General features: G+C 43.1%; 1 protein-coding gene across 8 annotated transcripts in view; it reads right to left on the bottom strand.

The window, feature by feature from the left end:
- Window positions 1–24,554, bottom strand: part of slc4a2b (solute carrier family 4 member 2b) — a 38,747-nt gene that overhangs the window by 7,466 nt on the left and 6,727 nt on the right. For 6 of the 8 annotated variants that reach the window (XM_086192099.1, XM_086192100.1, XM_086192094.1 and 3 more), the window contains 11 exons: window positions 21,864–22,035; window positions 9,563–9,731; window positions 9,246–9,472; window positions 7,281–7,384; window positions 6,216–6,436; window positions 4,019–4,155; window positions 2,301–2,481; window positions 1,532–1,667; window positions 556–754; window positions 365–473; window positions 81–265 (listed from right to left, as the gene is read on the bottom strand). In XM_086192099.1, the coding sequence (XP_086048225.1) occupies window positions 81–265; window positions 365–473; window positions 556–754; window positions 1,532–1,667; window positions 2,301–2,481; window positions 4,019–4,155; window positions 6,216–6,436; window positions 7,281–7,384; window positions 9,246–9,472; window positions 9,563–9,731; window positions 21,864–21,923 (1,728 nt within the window). In that variant the 5' untranslated portion in view covers window positions 21,924–22,035. Of the gene's footprint in view, window positions 1–80; window positions 266–364; window positions 474–555; window positions 755–1,531; window positions 1,668–2,300; window positions 2,482–4,018; window positions 4,156–4,534; window positions 4,718–6,215; window positions 6,437–7,280; window positions 7,385–9,245; window positions 9,473–9,562; window positions 9,732–21,863; window positions 22,036–24,554 lie in introns of those variants that run through there. The other 2 variants (XM_086192101.1, XM_086192102.1) reach the window with 2 other exon arrangements.

Below are 24,554 nucleotides of genomic sequence, written 5' to 3' on the forward strand. Positions count from 1 at the left end.
GTAGAAAAATGCGAACTCTCCTTTGCCACTGCGCAATTTCGCTGAAGCGCAGAAGAAATACCGAACAAACGTATTATCACCTTGTCTGACATAAGCGTGGAGATGGATCGTCCAATTTGGTGATAATCCATACTAGTCGTGGGGGGTCCGAGGAGAACAAACAGGAACCTGACAGGAACAGGGACCTCCAGGACAGACTCGAGCTCCACTGCCTCCTGTAGCCGCACAAAGGCCATGGTGGGCTGCTCCAGGAAGTCAACACTACCTGAAATATGCAAATACACGTGGGGAAGGATGGCGTGTGATTTTAAAGTTCATGGGTGATTTTTTTTCTTTTGGAATGAGTTGGGGAGGAATAACTCACCCACAAGGACGACAGTGGCCTCTGCATTTTCTGGAATCTTCTCGAGCAGCTTAAGCTCATGTTTGGACTTGGACCGATGCATGCCTGGCGTCAAGTTGGGCTCCTTCTGCTAAAAAGAAAATTAAATACAGGAAAAAATGCAAACTATGTTCTTCATCATTCAGCAGCTTCTATTTTGCTTTCAGACCTACCTGGACCTCGTTCTTTTCCATGTCGACGCGTGTGTCTGTGTCTACGATGTGAGTAGCGCCCATGAGGGGGTCGGTGACAGACGGCTCCGGCTGGTGGGTGTGATTGGCAGTATGGTGGTGGGTTATCAGACTACCCAGGCTGGCGGCAGAGATGTTCCTGGGGAAAGGGCTACTGTGCTCCTTGTCATCGCTCGGGTGACTAGGGGAAGTAGGGAGAGGCAGAGAGAGGGTGAGGAGGAGGAAGAGAGGAAGTGACCAGGCATGAAGCCACCTAGTAGCAGGAAGCAGCGACGAGAGAGAATTCATTATTCTACAACTTCAGGCTCCAGATTAGCACACACATGTAAAAACATTTCGAGGTTCTCAATCACCATCTCCAATTCTGGTTGCTGCTGCTCTTCATTCAGATGATCACAACATTAAATAAGCAGACTTCAATCCAACATGCTCCAAATGAGTTGAAATAATTACATAAACACAAAAATATTTTGTATCAAATCATGGTGGAACATCAGAGTCTTCCAAGAATGGGTGGAGTTCCAAAAGGCTCTACTCTTGGACCTCTGTTTTTTTAATCTTTACATGCTCTTATTAGCTGATATTTAAATTAAGTGGCTCCATATCACATGTACGTAGAAGACATGAGAATATAAAGTACAGCTGAGTCACATGGGACAGGGCATTAATGAAATTCATCGCCAGTTCTTCTAAAATGTTGTCATCGCTTAGCATCTATCAGTGCTCATCTAAAGTCTGCCCTCCTACGATTTACGCCACTGCAAATTTTGGTTTTCATTCTGAAGTCACTTATATTTTGCCTCTGGTAACTCAAATTACCACTAATAAACAAGAAAACTACCAGTATAACCCTTCAGGACATTGGAGGCCCTGAGGAAATGAGCTCAGCGGGAACCTTAATATCATTTAAATGGAATTCTCTTCCAGCTTGTTGCTGTAGTCCGGTGCTGCCAGTCACCTGTGTTTAAGCAGCAGGGCTCTCAGGACATTGGCTCGGTCCTCAGCTTTGATCTGGTCTGAAATGATCATTTTCTCCACCACCTGGTGGGCAATACCAGGCAGGGTCTTCTGGTCCAAGTCAAGCAGCACAGCGCCTGCAAACACAGGTTTATTCAGGTCTCTTTTAGGGTATTTACGGCACATAAACATACATTCATTTCCCTTGAAACTAACCTTTAACATTACCTTCCTTAGTCCGACCTACACCTTAAGCACTGACCCAAAAATCAACATTTTAGCAACTGGGGACGCGGCTTTTATGCCCAATCGCACATGTCGTCCCAATTAACGTGTCCTCCGTCTGGTTTGCGTCCCATTGTGACACAGTTCATATGGCTTTGAAAGGAGGGAAAACTGAAAAATTCCAGATGCCAGTATAACCACACTGAAAACTGTTCCTATAAAAATCAATGCATAAAATAACTTCTACAGAATTCCTTTACACCCACAACAGGCGTTAACTACTGACAGCAGCTCAGTGTTCAGACCATGATCACTTGGCGTTAGCTAGTTTTGATTACATTTTGGAACATGAGGGAGTGTGCAGATGATACATCAGATTACGCTGAAAATAAAGCAGGAGAACATCCAAATTCAAGCACATGCCTTTCGACTGTACAATGTAACACTTTTCAAACTTCCCAGATTGCACCAACCCCGTGTGAAATACAAAATTTACTTTCTTGCTTTCAAAACGAGGTACAGACCTTAATTCTTCTATCACCTACCATGTGAGATGGTTTTCCGGAGCTCAAGCAAACTGCGGAAAGAGAGCGAAGCCACGTGAGGTTTCCCCCAACGGTCTGTGTCCTCCTCCACGTCTTCCTCAAACTTGATCCAACGAGCCGTTTCCTTCCACTGCATTTCCTGGTTCTTGTCCATCGTCAGCTCATTCAGCTCCACAAACACCTGAGGAGGAAGATCACACGAGGGAATCATCGGTGACGTGCTGAGACACAACTGCGCGAGCATTCAATACGAGCCAGGTGTTAAAAGCCGATGCACTTTTAATTGTGGTCAGTTGGTATATTTGACTCCTGCGGTTTATTTCTGCATTTCGGTCTTAAAGATCGGACTCCGTGCTTACCCAAATACCAGGTGAGTTACTTGAAGCACTTCACACACATGACAAATTTGAATGAAGTGTTGCAGAAAGACACAAACAAAGGTACAGACATCCTAAAAAAATCTATATCACAAGTCCAACAGTTGTTAAATTTAGGAAACCATGCTGCTCTGCTTCAATCCTCTGACACCACAGATTGGAGAATATTTCTTTCATTTACTGTGTCCAGCCACATTACACCTGCTGCATGCCTGTGAAATCACACACACACACACACACACACACACACGAGTCAAACCTGAAGACCGGCTCACCCAGCCTCACCTTCTTGTACTGAGCCACTGAGCTGGTGTCCATGTCTAGTAGGACGGCTTCCTGCCGAGACCCCGAGCGGTAAAGTACCACCGGTAACGGCTGGAGGAGCGAGATGGTGCAGGAAAATCTCAAATACTGATACAACCGACGGTGGCACAAAGGGTGGGACCCTTACACACATGTCCGCAGGTTATTATTTCTCATCTCACAAACATACACACACACCTGACAGAGACCTGTTGTTTACCTGGGGGCTCTTAGGAGTGCATGAGAATGAGTGTGTGTTAATAAAACATAGCGTGCTCTCTCTGAGGAGCTCCCGGTGTCTAGTTACCTAAGCTCCCCCTTTTTTCCTTTCCGTGTGTGAAAGGAAAGAACTCATTCATTCATTTTTAATTACCCCCCCAATCCACCCATCCCATCCACAAACGAGAGGGCAGAGCTAACTTTGATAGAAAGTTAGACAGGGAAACATTTCCCAGGATTTCTCTGGAGTATTTTATTGTTTTGAAAGACTTGAGGCCAGGTCAGATATTTTCTGACCATATCGATAACAGGTTTATTTATTTTATTTATATAAATCTACAAGAACGGACAAAATATAAAACTAACATAACAGTTTTCTTCTGTTAGCATATAAGATCTGCACTGAAGTGATGGTCAGGTTGCAGTCTTGGATGTCTAGCGACAGAAAACTGATCAGGTAATCTTTGTTTTTTAATCATTCGATTTGACATTTTTGGTGATTTTTCAACTGTTAATTTTACAGGACAAACAAAAAATTCCCCAGACGTCAGCTTTGGGTTTAGGAAACTATTATTAACACTTTCATGTCAATGCATTCTGACGATGATTGAAACAATAAGAACAGCCTGACATATAACGACAACAACTGTAAGACGCAACCAGCAGTGCAGCGGCAGTTTGATCACATAAAAATGATGGATTGTTCATTTCATGTTGCAAAAAAAAATAAAAAATAAAAAATGAATAGATGAGTACTTTATTGAACTGATGAGGCTCAAAAGCGACATCAAACATTTCTACCTGAGCTTCACGTCTCACCTCATGCGGGGTCCGGTCCTGCTTACGGCTGCGAGTGGTGGGCTCTTTGTGGTCCTTGCCGATGTGCACCACTTGACCTTTGGTGCTCTTTCTGACCAGGTGCCTGCGTACTCCAGGAACATCTTCAAAACGGTGACCTGCCGCAGAGGAACAGATGAGTGATGGGTTGAAGAAAGCAGAAACAGTGCATCCAAGTGTCTCATTTTGCCTCTGCTGCCCTCAGCTTCCACGCATTGATCTTTCACCCCAAGTTCAAATCTCAGACCATCAAGTCACTTTTCTTTTTGTGTCTGCGGTCCCACAGGAGGGGGTAGGGTTACCCTGGCTGGCAGCACACAGGTATTGAAAGGGATGTGGAGAGAGACACCGGGAGCCACAGACATGGACAGTGGGAATTGTTCTATCATGAGTTCAAATATCAAACGCGGAACATCAACCAGAAAGCAGCATTGCAAAGAAAAATTATAGTTTTACTACAGCACGACAGAGAACTCCCTTCAGGAATGTCAATCTTACCTTTGACAGAACTCCTATGTCCTATGTAACAAACAGTGAAGCTCTTGATGTTCTTCATGGATGTGCCACTCATCTATCTGATATCCTGTTCATTCAACATCTCTCCAACCTCTACCATGAAGGTCCAACGTGAGGTGAGTGAGCGACGCTTGGAGTCAAATGAGGCCTGACTGGCGCCGGGCTCTTGTAGGGTTAGAGCTGGCACAGCTGTCTGACTACGTGACCTGTGCGATACGTGCAAAATTTCGACAAATCGTTTACCGTTTAGTGACCGGCGCCTGACCTGACGGTGCTTGAACTGTGGGTGCTGAAGCCATCAGAACGGATCAGCGAGAAGAGGAGTAGATTCGCTCAGGTCGCACAGAGGAGGAGGAGCAGCGATCTAATAATTCCTATTGTTGAGCAGTAGCCAGAGACAGAGAAACTTTCCCAGGATGATTTACAGTGGTGCAGAGCAGATAAACAAGGAGGAATAGCTAGTGATGAACCTGCTGGGAGGCTTGGCTCCTTGTGGCTAAGCCCCGTAATGACCAAGTAGCCGGACAGAATGAAGGCTGAACCTCCAGCTACAACCTCTTCATTTTTTGGTCTTCTGGTCCCCTTGTTTCTTTCCACTAATTAATCAGGGTTGAGAACTGAGGTCCAGGTTTGACAATTAACCCCCGTGTTGGCTCTGGCTTGATTCCAGAGACCTCAGCTGACAGCGGGAACGGCTAATTTAATAATGTGTGCAAGTCTGACACATTCTCTGATAAGCTGCTGCTCTCTGCTGAGGGGTCGCCTCACCGACATAAATCACCGTCCCCGTGAACTCAACCTCACACTGGGCGGAGGCGTCACAGGGCAGCGGGGTGCCAACCGCAAAGCAGAATGACTTGATGGCCCCGACAAAACTGAACAAGGAGGCCAAGTCGACTTTTTTTGTTTTCAGCTCTTAATGAACACTACAGAGGTGACAAAGTTGGAATAATGTTGAAAAGCTAAAAATACCCAAAAGAAGAAATGGTGGTGATGCTTAAGCAGATCATTTCAATGTTTTGGGGCAAATATGAGGAAATAAGGAGATTTTTAGAATTACAATTACAAATTATTGTAATTATATAAATTATTGTATTACAAATACAATTCTTTTAAAGATTTAGTGGGGAATTATCTACACAGAAAATTGTATTAAAATGGATAACTGCAAAATTGGAATTAGCATTGTTTGTGTTTTTCTTAATTTTTGCTGTTTCTTTTTGTTCTTGGCATACAACTCTATCAAAAGAGCAAAAGGAGCAATGGCAGGAAAGCTCTTGCAAAGTTTTGTTCATTTCAAACACAAGAGAAAGCCTTCCGTAAAAATTTAGCAAAATGGAACTTAGATTCCTCAAGATGTCACAATGACGTCACACTGAACTTGATCTTTCGGACGTAAACGGCCGTCACTTTGACAAATCTTCACTTCACTTCCTCCGAATCTGAAGAAATTCCCTGGAGGTGCTGCTGTGATGCCACCCTCATGAGAATGGGATGCATGTTGGTAAAAATGTACAACCCCTGCAGCTTTATCCATCGATTTCTGAGCAGGTCAGCGTAAATAATCACTTGTAAGTATTATTTTACTGTCAAACGCTTTGAGGTACAAACTCAACTTCGTCTGCACAACTTTTGAGAACGTCTACAAAGGGACAATGCTCACTCTTGATGCCGTCCAAGTCGGCGGAGGCGAGCGTCTGAGCCTCGCTCTCGTCGGTTGGGATGCGCTGGTACTTGGCCTGCTCAGCACCCGTCATGTTGCCTGTCCGCCGGCGCTCTTGCAGGTCGTAGCTGCGGCTGGCAGAGGACACCCGGCCCAGTGGTATGTGTTCAGCTGGCACTGAATCCGGAGAGGGGCTGGAAGTGTGGGATGAGTCCGGCTTACTAGAAAAAGCAGCAGAGAGGAACGACAGAAACGACAAATACATGAAGACTGTTTTTTTTAGGGTGTTTCTACCATCTTGTCTGCACTACATTCCAAACATTTGACATCAACATTTCCATGGGCCATTGTTCGACCCTTTTTTTCCCACAAAATCATTTTTGGAGCAATCTTCCACTGATTATCTTGGTCCAATAGCAATACACCTTAAAAAAAAAAAAAAAAAAAAGGACAAAAATTCTCAACCATGTCAAAATTCTTGATGCAGTCAAAATGAACTCACCACCCTTTTAAGGAATTTCCCACAATGCTCCAAAAAAAAATAGTTCTGAAAAATCTGCTTCCTTGTCAATCCTCCTCTACTTTCGTAAAGAAAAATCCTGTCATGTGGTCGCTCTCAAATCGACTGCAAGCGAAATTGCGGCTTTCTCCCTTCGGCCCGGATTCAATACTGATGATGTGGAGGAGTAAATGTCATAGGTGGAGCCTGCTGCTGCTGCTGAGGTGCGTTGTGTCGTCTATAGCGACAGGTGATATATGGGTCTCAGAGCGAGGATTACTCAGGTCCACCAGATCATGCCCAGCAGGCCCACTGGATGCCTGAGACATGGTAACGTATAATGCATGCTCGACTGGACAACGAGCCGTGTTCCTGAGCGGTCTCACCCAATCAGTAACATCACCGTGTGTGACTTTTATACAACACGACAAAAACATGCATTACACAATCATCGCAGCAGGTAAAGCCTTATTAAAGACATAGATGGCCCCACTTTCTGAGCAGCGTCTGACAGGAGGAGGACTGTTAAAGCAACAGGAGCGGAGATTTTTCGCGGCTTGACTCACTCTGTAGAAGTGGCATCTTCAGTATCGGCTCCTTCACCAGACAGTGGCACGATATCCAGCTCACGGGCCGAGCTGGACGCGTGGTCTTCATCTGAAACGAAAAACTGGGAAAAGGAAAAGCAAAGTATGAGAGTACTGCTTGTTGTGAGACCAGATGCCACGGATGTCACACAAGTCAGCAAGGAGAGAGCGACTGGCTGTTGCAAGCTGATGTCTACTCAACGTGTTGCTGCGGCTTTAAATGTTCAATTTTTCAACAATAGGTGGCTGTAGAAGTCAGCTCTAGCTGCCGATGGACCGGAGGAGGACTGAAACATTCGTCTCCAGCGTCTGCGTGACCAGCGACTAACAAAGGTGATGAAGTGTTTGAATGGCGGAGATTCCCTGAGAGAATATGGTTCCCGTGGTTCTCGACCCGTCTTCTGTCTGATGTAGGAACAAACACATTTTTCATTGACTTATTTATGATGTTGTACCAGAGCGGCCTGTGGTCCAGGTGCTCTGGTCTGAGGTCACACAGAGCTGCAGATCATCCAACAGGAAGTTAAGCATCTCACCATTGTGCAACAACATGATGTCACCTTTGATAAAACTTGTGTCACTTAGTTGTGCACACAGTTTCTAAGAAGCTGAAAACATCTTTGATCTCGATCAAGCGGCCCCCTCTCCAGCACACTCTTCCCCTGTTAAGAGTCTGTTTGAGCTTCTGGACCGTCGGGCCTGTCGGAATGTCCCTGGGAACATCCGTGAAGTCCACACAACCCTTGAATGGGATGACATTCCACAATCTCCTTACAGGTTGATTTTTTTTCTGTGAACGTTTGACTTTATGTATCTGCATTTTGTTGCATATTGTTGATTTCCCGTGCCAGCATTATTTTTGCCAAAGGTTCTCAACTCTAGGTATGCACAATTTTTTTTCCAAATCCCAAACGTTACATTAATGTTTTGTTTTGTTTTTTGCTCATCGTAGATATGCAAAAATGTGCAAATCAAGAATTCTAATTGAGGATATTAAATTACTGAAATTCCAAAGTCCACAGACAAAAATAAAGATGTATGAAATAGAAAATAAACAAAAAGAAGGCTTTATTTATTCCTTGAGGAGTAAAGGAGACCAAGATTTAGACGTTAGGAAGGTTGACCACTATAAACCTCCACCTTGGTGCTTCGTTGCTGTTCCTTTTCTACGTGAATCGAAAGATGAAGCAAAATAAAACGATCCTGAATAGACACAAGAACGGTTCAAAAAAGCATCCTAGTTCATTACTCTTGAACAGTGAACAGTATTTAGTTTCATCGGCTTAAATCTGGTTTTGTCGTTCACAGCATCATAACAAGAACTAAACATGAAACCCGCTGATGAATGATTCAGACGATGCTGAAATATTCATAGAGGAAAATATGGCCATGCTACAACAATGACAGCTTGGACATCAGAGTGTGGATGACACCAGACGTCAGCCTGGTCAAGAAATAACAGCTGGCGTATCAGCCAGGAGTGAGCTGGGTGACAACATCGTGTTTCTAACGACCTACCAAGCTGCCCCGGTCGTTGCTCCGCCCCCTCTGATGCTCTAAGGTGCACTGCAGTACACAGGACCGCATGCTTCCTGTGCCACTTGTGTAGTTGTCACCCACATGTTTGGACCTTGTGGCGAAGAAGTTTCACCAAAGGAAGTGTGGGAGGATCCCGACCAATCAGAGGAGGCGCCAGTGCAGCGACCGGGACGTAGAGCTGAACCGGCGGCCCTCGTGTTGGTGGGCAATGTTTTCGTCCTAGCACAAAAAATTTCGTAACACTTTTTCTGAAACGTCTGTCATCCTGACTCATGAATTTCGCCAGTATCAAATTCATACGGTTATTTTTGATGAAGAAACTTGAATACACAAAAGGAGGAGACGCGGAGCAACTAAACTTTAAACATAGAGCGTCCGGCTTTGTGTGATTGATCCGGTGATTACCTCCACATCTTTGACTTTCTCAGGCTCAGGTGGAGCAGATGTGGACTCCAACCCTTCCTCGTCGTCTTCCTCCTCATCCTCTCCCTCTTCTATGGGGCCGCTGCTGGGAACTTGGCTGCTCTTGTGATCTTTGTCCTTCCTCCTCTTCTTGCTGCTTTTCTTCCTGCGTCCCTCGGGGGGCAGCTTGGACAGAGGTCGATGGATGTGGTGGGAGGAGTGACGGTGGTCTGATACGCAGCAGGACACGGAGACATGAGCCAATGATGTTCGTTTGAACAAATGACAAATTGAAAAAAAAGGAGATTATGTCGTTTTACATGCGATGTCCTCCTCGTGGTAGTTGTGGTGTTGTTCGTCGGGTACCGCGGCAGCCGGGGTGAGGATCTGCTGGAAGCGCTGGACACCCAGAGCTTTGTTCAGGTCGCCGTCATCCTCCTCTTCTGGGCGCGGGGTCACGTGGGATGACGAGGCAGCAGAAGCCTCTGGCTGCAATAAAAACACAAGAACAAATCAGTACATAAATGAATTATTAAAGTCTAAAACAGTGTTGGATTTACCTAACATTTAACCTAATATAATAAGAACTGTATCATCCTGCCTATTTTCAGATGAAACTAACTGCAGAAGGTTTGATGTCAACAGGGCCTGTCAGTACATTTCTGAATGCTGGAGTTGCTCAAGTGGTGGCGAGAACGACGGCAAACAATCCAAAGTTTTTAATTTTCAACCAATTCACATCTTTAGCCATAAACACGACAAAGACTGAAGGAGTTTTCTTTGGGGAATATAACACTCATGTTGCTGGTAGGACAGCGTTTACCGTTGCACAACTACTGCACATAACCAAAGAGGAACTCAGATGTCTTTGGATTGATTTTGCAAAGCGGATTTCCCCCAAACTTTCTAAAACATTACAACTCCCATTCTTGCGACAAAATCACAGAGAACGTCCTGCGTCAAGGGTGAAGACCGGCCTGTGAGACGACAAAATGAGTGTCAGGGTAGGTGACCTCACACAGCAACGGCCAGAAAGCAGAGGAGTTCTTCCTCCGTCAATAAATGGGTTGAGAGTAAATTTTGTATTAAAAAAAATAGTAACAAAAAGGTACAAAATGATTTAGTACAGTGGTGATGACCCCCCCCCCCCCAAAAAGAAAGGGAACAAAGAAAAGAGAAAGAAACAAACTGAGTGAAACTGAATCTGTTTGGAGATTATTTGTACAAACATAATCAACTAATCAGCATCAAAAATCATTGCATATTACTTCCAAAAGGTGTAACTTCTCAGGAAATTAATAATTCATCATCTGACAGCATTTTATTGAGCCATTTATGTCAAATGAAACCAGACAAAAGTGCCTGGTCACCGTTCACCTTCAGCTCGGGAGGATGGCGCCGGGAGGTTTTGCAGACGGTGCAAGGATCCAAATTTAGCAGCAATCATTTGACATTGAAGTTTTCGAGGAAAGGCATTTCACCTTCCGAGAAATATGAAGCGTTTTTCCAAGTAAGCTGGCATGACATGTTTGGTACTGACTAATTCACCGTGATTGAGGAAGAAGAGGCATGTGAGAAGGGAGATCCGTATGAAGAAGACCCAGAATGTCTGCAACACTCCCGTTTAAACGATTCTACTTACAATAGACTACATGAATGTGAGAAGAATTAGCATAAGACATAATATATTTGGTCATATTTCTTCAGCTGATTCAGTACTTAACACATTAGTTCATACAGGAGACACAGAAGTTCCCTTCCCTGAAACCTACACTAGAGGGAGCTCTGGGCCTGAGGATAGGCAGTCAGACGTCACATGACAAGGCTGCATACATTCTTTAAAATGAGCCTTGAATTTGAAACAATCGCCGTGTGCTTGGTGCAGTTACAGGTTTTCCATGCTGTGGTGGTGTGACAGGAATCATGTGGGTTATAACTGATCTGTTTTCTGTCAGCAGGATGCTGGACCCTGCTGCACCCTACTCTGGAAGGGGGGGGGGGGGGGGGCTGTTGTGATAAGGCTCAGCTGGAGAAATACAGCAGTGAATGGTGAAGTTGTGGGGCTGTGCCGTAGCCATCTGACCGTAGAGTTCACGCTGTCAGGGCTACTGCTGCCCAGATGTCTCCGATCCTACTGCGGACCCTTCCTGCGACAGCTCTCGGGGCCTGCGAGTCATCTGATGCTCACCGCTCACGGTTCTCAGGACTACAAACATGTCAGTCATATATTAGGTTCTGTACTGGGCTGCAGGGAGCTGCAGAAAGTATGTGATGATATATAATTACGCTTCTAACACCTGCTCATGTTGACTTTTCTGTTCACGCACAGGACACTCCTGGTAGAAGCCTTATTTTGGAAGCTACTCTGAAGTATTTCCAGTTCATGCTACTTCCAAGGGGGAAAGTGTACTTTTAAATAACTCACTTGATAATATTTTAATTTAGAAAATAAACCACTGTGTTTTGGGATTTGTGAGCCCACGAGCAGCTCCTGTTTAGAGACCCTTGCCCACCAAAACAGACATTTCCTTCACAGATTTTAAACTTACATAACTTTCAGTGGCACATGATTGAATAATTCAAAGACAGCAGAGTGGAGGACCCAGGAAGACAAGTAACCATGTGCATAGCAGAAGTTTATCATCTTTCGACCCATCTTTCAATATCTCTTATGTTTTAGACTGATGGTAAAATACCCGATGGACCAAACTATTCCGAAGTTCTTTATTCTTAAAAACAAATTCCTTTAATGTACCAGTGTTAAGTCGTTAATGTTGTACAGTACTGAGGTGTCACACGCAGCAGCCGTTTACCTGCTGCCTTCCAGCGCGGCATTCCTTGAAAAAAAAAAGAAAAGAAAAGAAAGTACACCTCCATGAATCAAGAACCATAAAACTAAACGGTATTGTATTCAATCAGTTGACCATCTTAAATCACGATGACCTCATGGAGAACTAGAAGGGTACGTGGAGGGGGCCGACCTGCAGCAAGGTCTGGGTAATGTTTCCGGAGAAACGAATGAAAATATGTCACTCGGCTGACAAACTTCATGGATTCTTGTTTCTGATTGAACTGATTCTGGAATAAACTTTAATCTAGAGCTGCACGATTTAATCCCGAAGTCCACCGGTGCAATTCATTATTATTGGGAACACTTCTGTACAGATGTAGAAGATATAGCTTAATTTTTTTAAAAATTGAATTCAATTTGTTAAAACGTTTTTACCTGGAAAGCCGCGCTACACAGTTGTATTTGTATTTTTATGACAGTTCAATTTTGCATGATGGAGTTGACAAATGCGGGTAAAGTTTTAAGCGATTCACACTTCGTTATTCAGCCCGTTTGACACATTTAGCTCATCAAATCAGTCAAGACGAGCAAACATGAAGAGCTGGTCCGGACAGTTGATGGCCGACCAAGGCATGTCCGAAGAAAGTGTGAAAAACAATTTTGCTGAATTCTCTGATTCCCATGATCCACAGAGCCATGTTGAGTTTTACTCTCACTTGTTTTACATGCCACACACAGGTGACAGCAGAAAACACAGACGTGAACTGTGGACCGGCAGATACTTGTGAATAAAACCAGACAGGGCACACATTCAATATTGACCCAAGACTCTATCCCTCATATAGTCCCCCCCCCCCCAACAGATCAACAAAGGACAGATTTGTGACATTTAGGACAAAACAACTTCAAGAACCAATAACAATGACACTTGGAGCAGCCGATTTCTTTCACGGGACGTCCCAACTTACCTCCAAGAAGACGGCCTGAATGAAAATACAGCTCCTCTAAACAATGAATGAAAGCCATAACTCTCACCAGTGGTGCACAGCTCCGACCCCGATTTAATAAGACGTTAAATACAATAAAGAATCTTATCGGATGAGCATCGTCTCCAGACGACTGAAACCCTCTGCCTGCTACACAATCCAGGAGTTTATTTTTACAGAGCTCTCATTCATATCATGGTTTCACAGTGAATCCCAAGAGATGGGAGAGATGTGTGAGGGATTCTCAGAGAGGTGAGAGAATTTTCCAAAACCATGTGCAACAACAAGCCGAGGGGAGCCGAGTAAAAACAAAACCAGACAAGGAAGGCAGAGGCGGGTATTTTCTGCCTTCGGTAAGGAGTTTTAGTGACTTACCTTGCTCATGGCAATGGGAGTTTAATCAAAACCAGCTGTTTGGTGGCAACAAATGTCAGAACCCTAAAGTATGACAACACTGCAGCTCTGACCCTCAACACCTCGATTAAGAACTGCAGGAAGGACGTATCCCCCCCCCCTGCTTATCAAAAACCTCGTGATATCCTTATCGGAGTCCTATCGACTGAGCGGCCACCTTCACCAGTCCGACCATTGTGCCACGGCAGAATAAACAAGAATCTCATTCTCGCTTTGACGACAAATACTGAGTGAAAGAACAAACCGTGTTTGAACAACCACAAACAAAACCCAACGTTGACATTCATCCCTCATATTTTAACTTAGCCACATAATGCCTCAATATTGACCGAGGCGCTTTCAGTCATTTCACCTTGAAGGAAAATGCATCAGTACTCAAAGTAACAGTAAAAAAAAAAAAGAAAAAAAAAAGTATTGACAAAAAGGTAGTAACAGGCTGGGATTTAATGGGATCCAACAGTTGTGTAAACCATTACTATCTCTACTATATTTCTACATGACAAATACCAGGAGAAGTACATGTGTGGTAGATTATGAAGTGCAGCAGGCCAACCTGGGCGTCAGCATAGCCACGGGCTCTCGCAACCAAAAGACAATCTGTATGTTGGATTATTGTCAAGAATAAACTCTGCATCCAACAAACGTTCATGCAACTTACATGTTCTGTTTGGATAATCCTCGCCACGTCTGAGTTCACGAAGCATAAATTCAACCACTACAAGTACAAAGCTAGTATTGCTATGTTATGAGCAAACTACAATGCGTCACCACGTGTAGCAAGTAGCCATTGGTTAGCAACTGCCATTTTAAAAGGCAATTAAAAGCTTAGGAATTTGAGCGTGTGGTATTGACTGAAGTATTTTATTCAATATGATGTACGAGCAACTAAACTAGTAATATCATCGGCCTCGTTGCTTATATTCAATTCATCGATTCCTGCGTTGCAGCTAAGCTAATTCATAGCTAAAGACAATGCACTGATTCTTGGATCCGGCCGTTGTTAATGTTATATTCGAGCTCCAATAATCTACCCTAAAATCTACACAATGGATATTTAAAAAACAAAAAAACAAAACTGAAATACTATCAGAATATCTTTAGCTAAATTCTCCTTGAATAACTGATAAATGGGAATGTTGAGAGGCAACAAGCAACCTGAGGCTTTAAAGAGAAGTTATGCTGGATAATGAAGTCACACTCAGCGGCAAGCTGCAGAGGAGATTAGCTGTGTCGTGAGGGAGGCTCAAATCCCACACAGTCAGCATTTGAAGGGGAAAGGGAGAGATGGGCTGTGGATGCTGTACTGATCATGTCACGCTACGAGGCAGATGAGACCTTGAATTCCTAAATTTAAGTCCAAGAGGAGATAAAACTGTAGAATAAGCCAGAATCTAGGAAAACACTCATGCTTCAGCCTGGTTTTGTTGTTCAAAACTATCTAACTACATCATAAATTAAATCTGTGCTCTCTGCTGTTTGAATGGGCTTCATCTTTTAAACACAGGACATGAAGAACAATCTATTTAATCAAATGATTCTCCAATTAATCAGAGTACCTCTTCAGTTTTTTCACTTCCTGGTCTAAAAGCAAGAGCCGTTCAAGTTGTTGCTATTCTCTGGAAACCGAGCGAACTCGGTGAGATCGACTCTAAGAGGACTCTGGAAGCGAGTCAACCCTGATGGTAACTCTAGAGGTATACGTCCATGTATTACCCACAGTGCAATGCAGTTTCTCGTCATGTCAGCAAGCAACTCATTAAAAGCATAGTTAGTGAATGGACCAAACAAATTAGATCGACTGGAGGAAATGATATGCGAGTGTAAATGACAACAACCAGATAATCGGGGCTGACGATGCGTTGTGACTGTGGCCTACAAACACAAGTGTGCTCCATTAATATCCTCCACTTCTCACCCGTCCACTTTCCCTCTGCCCTCCAAGTGGCCTCCGCGCGACGCATGACATTGCATGGTGCCAAGTGCTGAAGGGAAGGAGGACTACTAATGAAACGCAGCTAAGGTGTCGGTGGCTAAACATGCAACCCACCACTTGTTTTCTCTCCTCAAGCTTGTGGAGCAGCAGCCACACTCACACACACCAGTCGGAGTACGAGTATATGATGGTGTGTGGGGGGGTAAAGTCTCAATGTACCAATCCTATCATCTGAGGTCAGGTTACTTCCAGACTGTCATCACTCTCTTAAATGATTTGGCATCATCTCTTCTAACAAATGTGATAGGCTACACCACTTCCTCCCAACTGGAGGCTGAGAGTATGAATCTAAAAAGGTGGCATGAGACAATCTCAAGTGTTTTGTTTTGTTTTTTCCAAATGACACAATCTGAGCTAGGGGCCATCTGGAGAACACAGCCCTCCACCAATAAGAGCCAAGCCTAATATAAAACAAGAAGCCATGAGCGGACCTTCGCTTCCCCCAGAGCAACTCGAGAAGTGTGTCTGTTCCACAGAGTGAGAGGGAAGACACCTGAGAACATTTGGGAACTCATGCATGTAAATCTCACATTATGTTGCTGTACAGCTGAAGACAACACAGTGTCATTTTTCATGTACCATGCTCGTTACATCAGGCTTACTTCCTGTAACCACTAGGTGGCGCAATGACTTAAAACTCAGATTAGAGACGTCCTCAACAAGTTTGGAAAAGATCTGACCACGTGGAGTCCAGTTACAACCGTTTCATTTTCTACAGTGGAATATCAAAATTGTCAGCCTCTCCGCGGTAACGCCTGCCAATAAAAACTCTCAGCAACCCATCATCGAGTTCTTAAGGTGCGTCTGACCAAATCTTAGATGGATCCAGTCGATCCATTACAACAGAGTGCATCACAATGTAAAAAATACGTATGACTTTTTTTTCCCCGTCAGCAGGTAGTGCAGCAACTAATCTGTTTCCAAAATTGTACGTATTCTTCTCCGGCCGCTTTCCGCACCGCTACATTGAGATGTGATGAAAAACAGCCTCATCGTTTCTGTGCAATCCTGCTGACACACAGGCAAACACCATCCGAAAACCTCTCTGGTTGTGGTAACAAAGGAAAAACCATTTTCTTGCAACACCTCTCAGCTGAACACACATCAAAACTGTCATGAGGGCTCAACCAACCGAGTTCTAAAAGTTCTTGGCGCAGATATGCTGGTTGATTTCTTGCCAGAAATGTGAGAATTCACAAAAAAAACAAACAAACAAACAAACCAAAATACTCCAGTAAATTCAGTTTACCAGATTGGACTCCTTCATTTCCACCGCAGTTTTATCAAATCTATATCTTTCACGTCTTTAAACTTCCTAAAAGCACGCTTTAATTAAACTTCTACCAAATATAATATGACCAACCTCTGAAGGTTGAGATCCACAACTGAAACAGATTTGGGGTTTGGTTTGAGAAGCAATGACAGGAGGCTCTGAAGGCCGTCCATATAGCCTCAGTTTGTTCTAGACTTGAACTTACGCAGTTTTATGTGCTTCTTCAATTGCGTCGCCCTATATTTAACCTTGCTTGGGGATGTCTCAAACATTCCCCATATCACGTTTTGGCACAGCGTTTCATTTGGGCCCAAACCTTTCAATTTTGGAAAGATTTTTCCCCAAATCTTGTTCTGATGTATTTTAACAGCAAGATTCTGTAATTGCAGTATTTCATTGGTCAAATGAGAGCAGCAGCAAAAAAAACAACAACAAAAAACACGTAAACTGTTTGTGCAGTGCTACTTGCACACGGGGGTATTTGGAAAAGCCAACTGCTCCCCATTGAAGAAAAGTGATACAGCACCTAAAATTGGAGTCCAGACATTGAAGGACATTTCTTAGCTGGGCTTGGTGCCACTTTACCAGGCACTAGAGGAGACTCCAGGAGGAAGTGCCTGCCCCTGGCTGAGGCACAGTCCAGCACGTAGGGCAGGGCAGGGCAGGGCAGGGCAGGACTGTTTCAAACCTTGACCTCCATTAATGAGCGATTATTAGTTTATGGCTGTTGACTGATAAACAGTTGTAATCAAAGCAGCCGTTGCTCAAAAGGAAAATGCCATGTGAAAAGTTCACATTTTAAAGTAAACAAAAAAACTTTTCTTAAAAAGTGGAAAACTTAATGCATTTCTTGCAAAAAAAAAAAAAGATTTCAAAACGTGCCTTGTGTGCCTCCTGAGATGAGCAAGACAGGTGGTTGTTAATGTTGGTTCTGATAAATTTTTGATTCTTCCAGTACATAACTGCATGTAAACCAACAACCTAACATTTATATTCTTTGTGTATGACCCTTCATAAACAAAACCAGGCATAATGAGTGAATTTGTGACTTTTAGTAGAGATGGATTTTAGGTAGCTTCAGGCGATGCAAGGCTAGCTGTTCCCACATGTTCAGTCTATGCTATATGCTAAGCTAAGTTACATGGTTGCGTGTTCGTTTTTTTTCGAACTCATTTAACTTTTCACAATAATATGCAATTGGACTTGGAATCCAACATCGTTATGATTACGTCAATGACCAAATTGCGTCAACACAATCAAGTATCAACAGGTGCCTGGTCATCAAAACTTTCAATAAATAAAAAAAGGAGTAAATCTCCAGGTTGTGGTTTGATTTTTTTTTTGTGTTTCAAAACTGCTTTTCATGGAAAAATGACTGATACAGGTGCAAGTAACAATACTGAGCCATGAATTCAAAATATGTGTTTCTTGAAGCATTAATATTTCCTTTCAGGTGATGAAATGTTGGTTCAAGCCAGAAACTCCCTGGAGCAAAATAATGAATCATTAGCAGCTCCAACATTCTGTTGTGCAGCTGAGCCTGATATTTCTGTGTGACAGATGGAAAGAGACAAAATAAAAACAGGACAGTGCCAAAAAGGAATTATCACATTGCTATGGATCTTTACACTGTTAGTGGCGAATGTGCAACCTGCTGAGAACGGTACCCAGCGAGTAGTCAGTGAGTTCTGTTGTGCTATAAATTTTGGAAAATGTCTGCCGATACCAGACGTGTTGGCAGAATTCCACTTGCTGACATTAGCGGGGTGACTATCTGTAACTAGTGACACATTAAGGAAACATTGGGGAGTGCTGATTTACCTTGGATTTCTCATGCACACGTCACTGAACTGTTGACAAAGTAAAAGCACATCTCATTAGCACAAGACTGAACATTAACCAGCTGCAAAGTTCGTGTTGAGTTTAATTGTGGCTAAAGAACGTAAGTCAGCTAACATTTAGACTTGGAGAAGCTTTATTTGCTCTCTTTAGGTTGATGTGTAATGACTGACTGGGAATGATAAGACAATAACTGCAAACCCCCCCACCCCCAGCAAAACCAAGCCAGCATTCACGCGTTAGAGATAGAAATGGCAAACTCACCTTAAAATTATAGAAAAAGTCCATCAATTTCAGAGGCTAGCATATAAAATGACAGCTAAAAGGTAAAAGCTAAGAGTTGCAGGCAGGTTTCATAGAGGACAACCTGTTTCCCATTTCAGCTAGCCCTTGTCACATGACCAGGGTGGATCCCCGGGGAAAGGAAGAAGACGTTAGTTTCACAATGTTGGCCCTTAAAAATCCCAAACAGGATTAACTGAACTCTCCCTGATCACACAAAGTTAGTTGTGAAGTAGATAATCATTAACTCAGTTTAAGCTAGAGAACAAGCCAAGGTGCTGTTATCGTGCAGACACGTTTATCTTTACTGAGCCTCTTGATCACCAGGGTATGTGAAAGGAACCTCATCACATTCTGACTGAATCTTAAAATCTCCTTAATTACTCAACTGTCTTACTTGATATAAAAGAAAATTAAAGATTCACTGAGAATTTCAGGTGGCCACATCACAATTATCAGTACATATTTATGTCATGCGCTTGTACGCCAATGGTTTTGGGCCTCCGAATTTTGAACCCTTGAGTTTATTATTTTGAATTATTTGTGAACAGGGGTGCTCATATTTGGGCGAGAAAATGGGGCTGGAGATAAACGAAAGAAGGGTAACATTTAGGACACCTCTGCAGGGACATGTCAATCACAAGGTGTCCACATGGTAAAGCAAAACTGCCTTATTGTCTATTTTAATCTTAAAGGAGTCATAGTTAACAAAATGAACATCCTGTCTTACTGAGAAAAAAAAAGACTTTAAACTAGAGTGTGACACCATAAACTCATTGTAGGAAAACATTTACTGAGGTAATAAAACCAAGAAAGGTATACATGGCCACACTGCTAGTAAAGAAAAGAAGTACTGTATATCTTTATGGCGTACAGTTGCATTGTATTGTCTGTCGTGTAAAAAAAACAAAAACAGAGGTTTTGCTAATCAAGCAATAATCAGCTGTGTCAGGGTATAGTTTTCTGTCTTTTAGGCTGCTTTTGTACATTACAAATCTCACAGCTCTTACATTCCCCTACTGGTCAGAAGAAAGACTGCAGAATTTTGGCATTTCTTTACTGGCTTCACTTTTCATATGTAGATTCTCTGTCCATCATTTATGCAGTCTATTAGCCCAGAATTTAATGAAATAAACTGCATTTTTTTAATGTATTTGAAGGCATTTTTTTTGTACATGTACAACTGACACACTGAAGGAGAGAAATGTGTTGCTATAGCGATGAGCCTGGGCCATTTTAGCGCTTCGAACTGCTTCTACGGCTCAAATCGATTCCAACGTGCATTTCCACATTTTGTTATTACTTAACTTTACCAAAGGCAAAAGAACATGGGTTGGGGAAATTCTGTGACTAAATAAATATCAACAATGTCATTTAATGAAAGTTGTTTTCTAAATAATTCACGTAGGTAGAAACCTATGATGCACTTGCTAACTGTGCAAAAATTCTTTCTTAATTTCCTGTTCCGGGAAATCATATCCTTCTCCAGAGAAGGTCTGTTGTTATTGTGGATATTTTCCCAGTTGCAACATCTGGTCTTGTCAAATACATAAATTACATTCTTTGTTTTGTCTGATTTCTTCAAATGTCAAAGCATTATCAAATGAAAAAAGGACGGATAAAAGAAAACATTAATTATGAAGAAAAGTTGGTTTTCCAATCAAGATTATCTGTTACAACAATTGTAAAAACAACAAACACCTGTCCTGGTTCAGTGGTTGAAGAGTTTTACGTCCACGTCCACCATCGAAATTCCAAACATTCTGCTTCTGCAGTTTCGCATTTCAAACATGGACAGCAGTCACGTTGTTTATGTGCAGCGAGGAACCCCCTTCAAGATTCCATGCAGGTAATGTGGTGTATTCACATGACTGTGCAACACTGGAGAGGAAACAGCTGACAGAACACTGACAAAAAAAAAAAAAAAAAAAAAAAGCTAAGCTAAGGAAAAGCAGGCATTTCCTTGACTGGTGAGGAAATAAGAACAGAAGAACTTTGGTGCAGCCAGTTGGCCATCACGTCTAAAGGAAACAGGGAAGGTTTCCAAAACAATCTCAAAGCAGCGGGGGAAAAAAAGTCTCTTCAGGTCTGTCACTTGCTTCTCAGTGGAAAACTCATTTTCTCCTCCACTTGGCTAAGAATATCCCTGTGCCACCTCACCTATAACAACTTCGGGGAGACAAAGGTTTTCCCTGACTCGGGGAAAGCAGATGAAACAGGTTGAGAAAGGTGGTAAATCAGTAGAAAGATGCAGCCCTGCCACAGTAGAACTCCTGGAAAACAGCAAAAATAATGATTCCAAGAGTCCTTAAACCATCACAAACTGATGATATATAACAGTGCGAGTCTACTCAAGGGCGGATTTGTCTTTTAAGCTTAAGATATTTTCTGCCCCAGCATCTTAATCACCCTAAGATGATGTTGAGGACCTCTTGAGGAGAGGAATGCTGCTTTCTTTGGCAGATGACCAGCTGCTCTCCAGGCTCTGCCAGTCTTGTTTATCGAAGAAATCCCACCAGCAGCTATGCAATTATGTTTTTCATTATGCGCCAGGTCGGCATTATTGTAGGTTTCAAAAAAAACAAAAAAAAAACAAAACTGGCAATACACTTAGTTATTAAAGAAAAGAGGAAGGAAACGGTTATACTGTAGTTGTGGAACCGCTGTCATTCACGGGAGAGTTCTTTAGATCAGAGTTGTTCTCGAACCATTTTCTTGCATTTTGAGTTGTGGATGCAGCCACGGAAAGGATGAGACTAGATTTGTATGCACATACCTTGGGAGGGAAGAGCACTGTCCAAAATACACAGCGTCATGCCAGAAATGAGTGAGAAAGCTGATGCAGCACAAACCTAATACAGGCAGTGTGTGTTTGGGGTCGTAAAACTGAAAAGCTGCAGTCTCATGCATGAAAAAAACAAAAACAAAAACAAAAACTAGATGTGAGGATCATCACCAGCATTAGTTCACCATGCGGTTGATCATGTGGCTCGTGATGCCTGAGCTTGACCGGTGAGAGGCGCTTCTGGTTGTGTCTACTTACGCTGTGAATAACAGATGCCACGGCATCCGTGATCTGGTTGGGGGCGCCAGGGTTGCTCATGGCTCCTCAGTGGAGTTGCTGCTGGAGAGGCTCTGGAAAGCTGGTTTGGTACGGTGTGGCTTTAGCCCTTCTCTTTCTCACTGGGACTCAGGCAACTTTTGGGCAGCATAACCTGGAAGATAAATAAAAATGTGTGTGTGTGTGTGTGTGTGTGTGAGTGTGTGAGTGAGTGCACAAGAAGCTGGAGATTTGAAGTGAACAAAGCACCAGAACAAATGCGGGTTAGTTATCCTGAAATATGAAAAAGTATCAGAATAGAAATCTGGTTTTAATGGGTTGGCTACTTTAATTCAGCGCGTTGTGAAGTGAAATCAAACAACTGACTTAAAATGCATTTTATAAAATGTCTTTCAATTTCAGGAGGTTTCAAGGATTTTTTTGTTGCTGTTGTTTTTAGGGTCTCGTCTTGACTGGCAGGGTCAGTCACCTGACCGCAACCAGAATAACTGTGCATTTCTCCGGCTGATGCTAAGACCCAAAACAGGCCTGGCGAGCATCGCGGTGAACGATAACTGGTGTCTACTGGTGATCCCAGACACCACGGCTCATTTACCACAAAGAATGTGCAACCAAATATCAAACATAAAGACTTCAGTCAAACATTTTAACTTGACCAGTTACCTTTTGCCCCCTGTAATTTTGTATAATTACAGTGTTACTTTGTAAAGTTAGACTACACCATGTCCTGTGAGGCTGCACCGGGCACACTGAGCTAAAGTGCTAACATCAGCACACTGGAATGCAGATTTTTTAGCAGCATCCAATGATGGTGCCAAAGTAAAAGGTGATTAAGCATCATACTCTCGGATCTGTGAACGGTCAATGAAACATTTGTGCCAATCCGTCTGGTAGATGCTGAGATATAAATGACAACTCTGGTGGCACCGTGGATATCAGTTCCAAATATCACGGCAGTCAAAAGCGGATCAACACATTCGTTGGTATTCTCTCTGCCGAATGTTGAAAGGACATTTCTGAATAATCTATTCAGCAGGTGTTGATCCAGCGCAGCTAAAAACTACACTTCCTTCCAGTTCACCTAATGTGGATGTAATGCTCCTGAACTGTGGCCACAAGTCAACACAAGTGTGCAGTTTGAAGCCAACCGTACTCACACTGTCTGCACTGACTGGGCTGGGAGAATGTATTCTAGCTAAGGAACAATTAATACTTTCAGGATTTCCTGTTAGCCTCTCAGCCGCCCTCCGACTCCCTTGACTCCCCTTCAGAGGCATAACGGACATAAATCAAATTCTTATGATGAAGTGGGACGTCAAAGAACAATTAGGTTATGCTTGAGGCGCCACGGCATCAATAGCCGAAGGACAAACCATCGCACTTCCATAAACACAACACCGTGCCTCTTTTCTTATTTCTGCAATTCTTTATTCAAGCCCTGCAGCACTTCTTCTTGGCCATTCAAGGTCATTAACCATTAGAGTCAGATAAGCGGCAGATAACACTGTGCTACTGTGCAGGGGACCCTTTGATAAGCAGCGGCACGTGCCTCGGCTAACCTCTGTGACTCTGGTATACGACCTATAAACACAGGAATCCCAATGTAATCACATTTTAGGTACGTACAAAAACAGCAAGCGGGGATTTGCAAAGACAAGTACACGATGTTACCGGAAAAGACCGTGAATCACGATGGAACTACACTTCGTCAGAGAAACCTGAAGAAATCGCTAGAAACATCAACAAATATTTGCATGAATCATTAAGAACATATAATTCAGTATCAGGTCACAGGACCCACACGATCCCCAACATCTTTACTCCAAATGTCTGCTGATTTCGGCTCAAAGAAGCCAAGGCCCTCTTTTGGTACGCTTCTCTGTATCACAGTCAGGACTCACGTTCCGCCAAAGCCGAGCTGGCTCAGTGACAGCAGCTATCACAGTGACGATAAGCCTGCCTGATGCCAGCGCACAATCATATCAATGACCTTGTTGACAGCGAGGGATTTTTTTTCTATGAAAAATGTTTCAATTCAAGTGCAATACATTACAAGAGATTAGATGCGATGCACAATTACTCGGAAGCTGGACAGCACGAACTTGGATTCAAATATGGACTGAACAAAGACATCGCTTGCCCAGGAGAGCACACAACATTTTGGCTGGCAAAATGCTTATCACGGCATCAAACCTTGATTACCAAGTAGCCACTCCTCTAGCCCGGCTTTAAAGCGATACATCACCTAGAAAGTGTATTTTTCCTTTCAAGTACTCACAAATGTCTTTCCCTCCGACATCATGTATTTGTGAGGATGGATAAAGAGCCAGCCGTGCACACTTAGCTTAAAGCTAATGGCGGTTGACGGCTAACAAAAGCAAAACTGCCTAAAGATGTCAGTTTGCAGACTCTCAAGGACATAATTCAGTACAACCCACGTCTTCTTTATCCTGCTAAGCTACGTAATTCACTAACACTTTGATTTGAGCTAGAAACCAGCCATTCCAGTTTAGTGCTTGTTCGTGATACCACTCAAGTGGAATGGTTCAAATCAAAGTATTTGTGGTTTACTGAGATTATGATGATGTGGATAACGTGAGAAAAATGCACTGGAGAGTTTGTAAACTGACATTTTTGCTTTTGTTAGCCTTCAGCTGCCATCAGCTTTAAGCT

The sequence above is a fragment of the Aulostomus chinensis genome, chromosome 21 (assembly GCF_037954235.1).
Source record: "Aulostomus chinensis isolate RoL2024-O1b breed Wild chromosome 21, RoL_Achi_v1.0, whole genome shotgun sequence".
Lineage (NCBI taxonomy): Eukaryota > Metazoa > Chordata > Actinopteri > Syngnathiformes > Aulostomidae > Aulostomus > Aulostomus chinensis.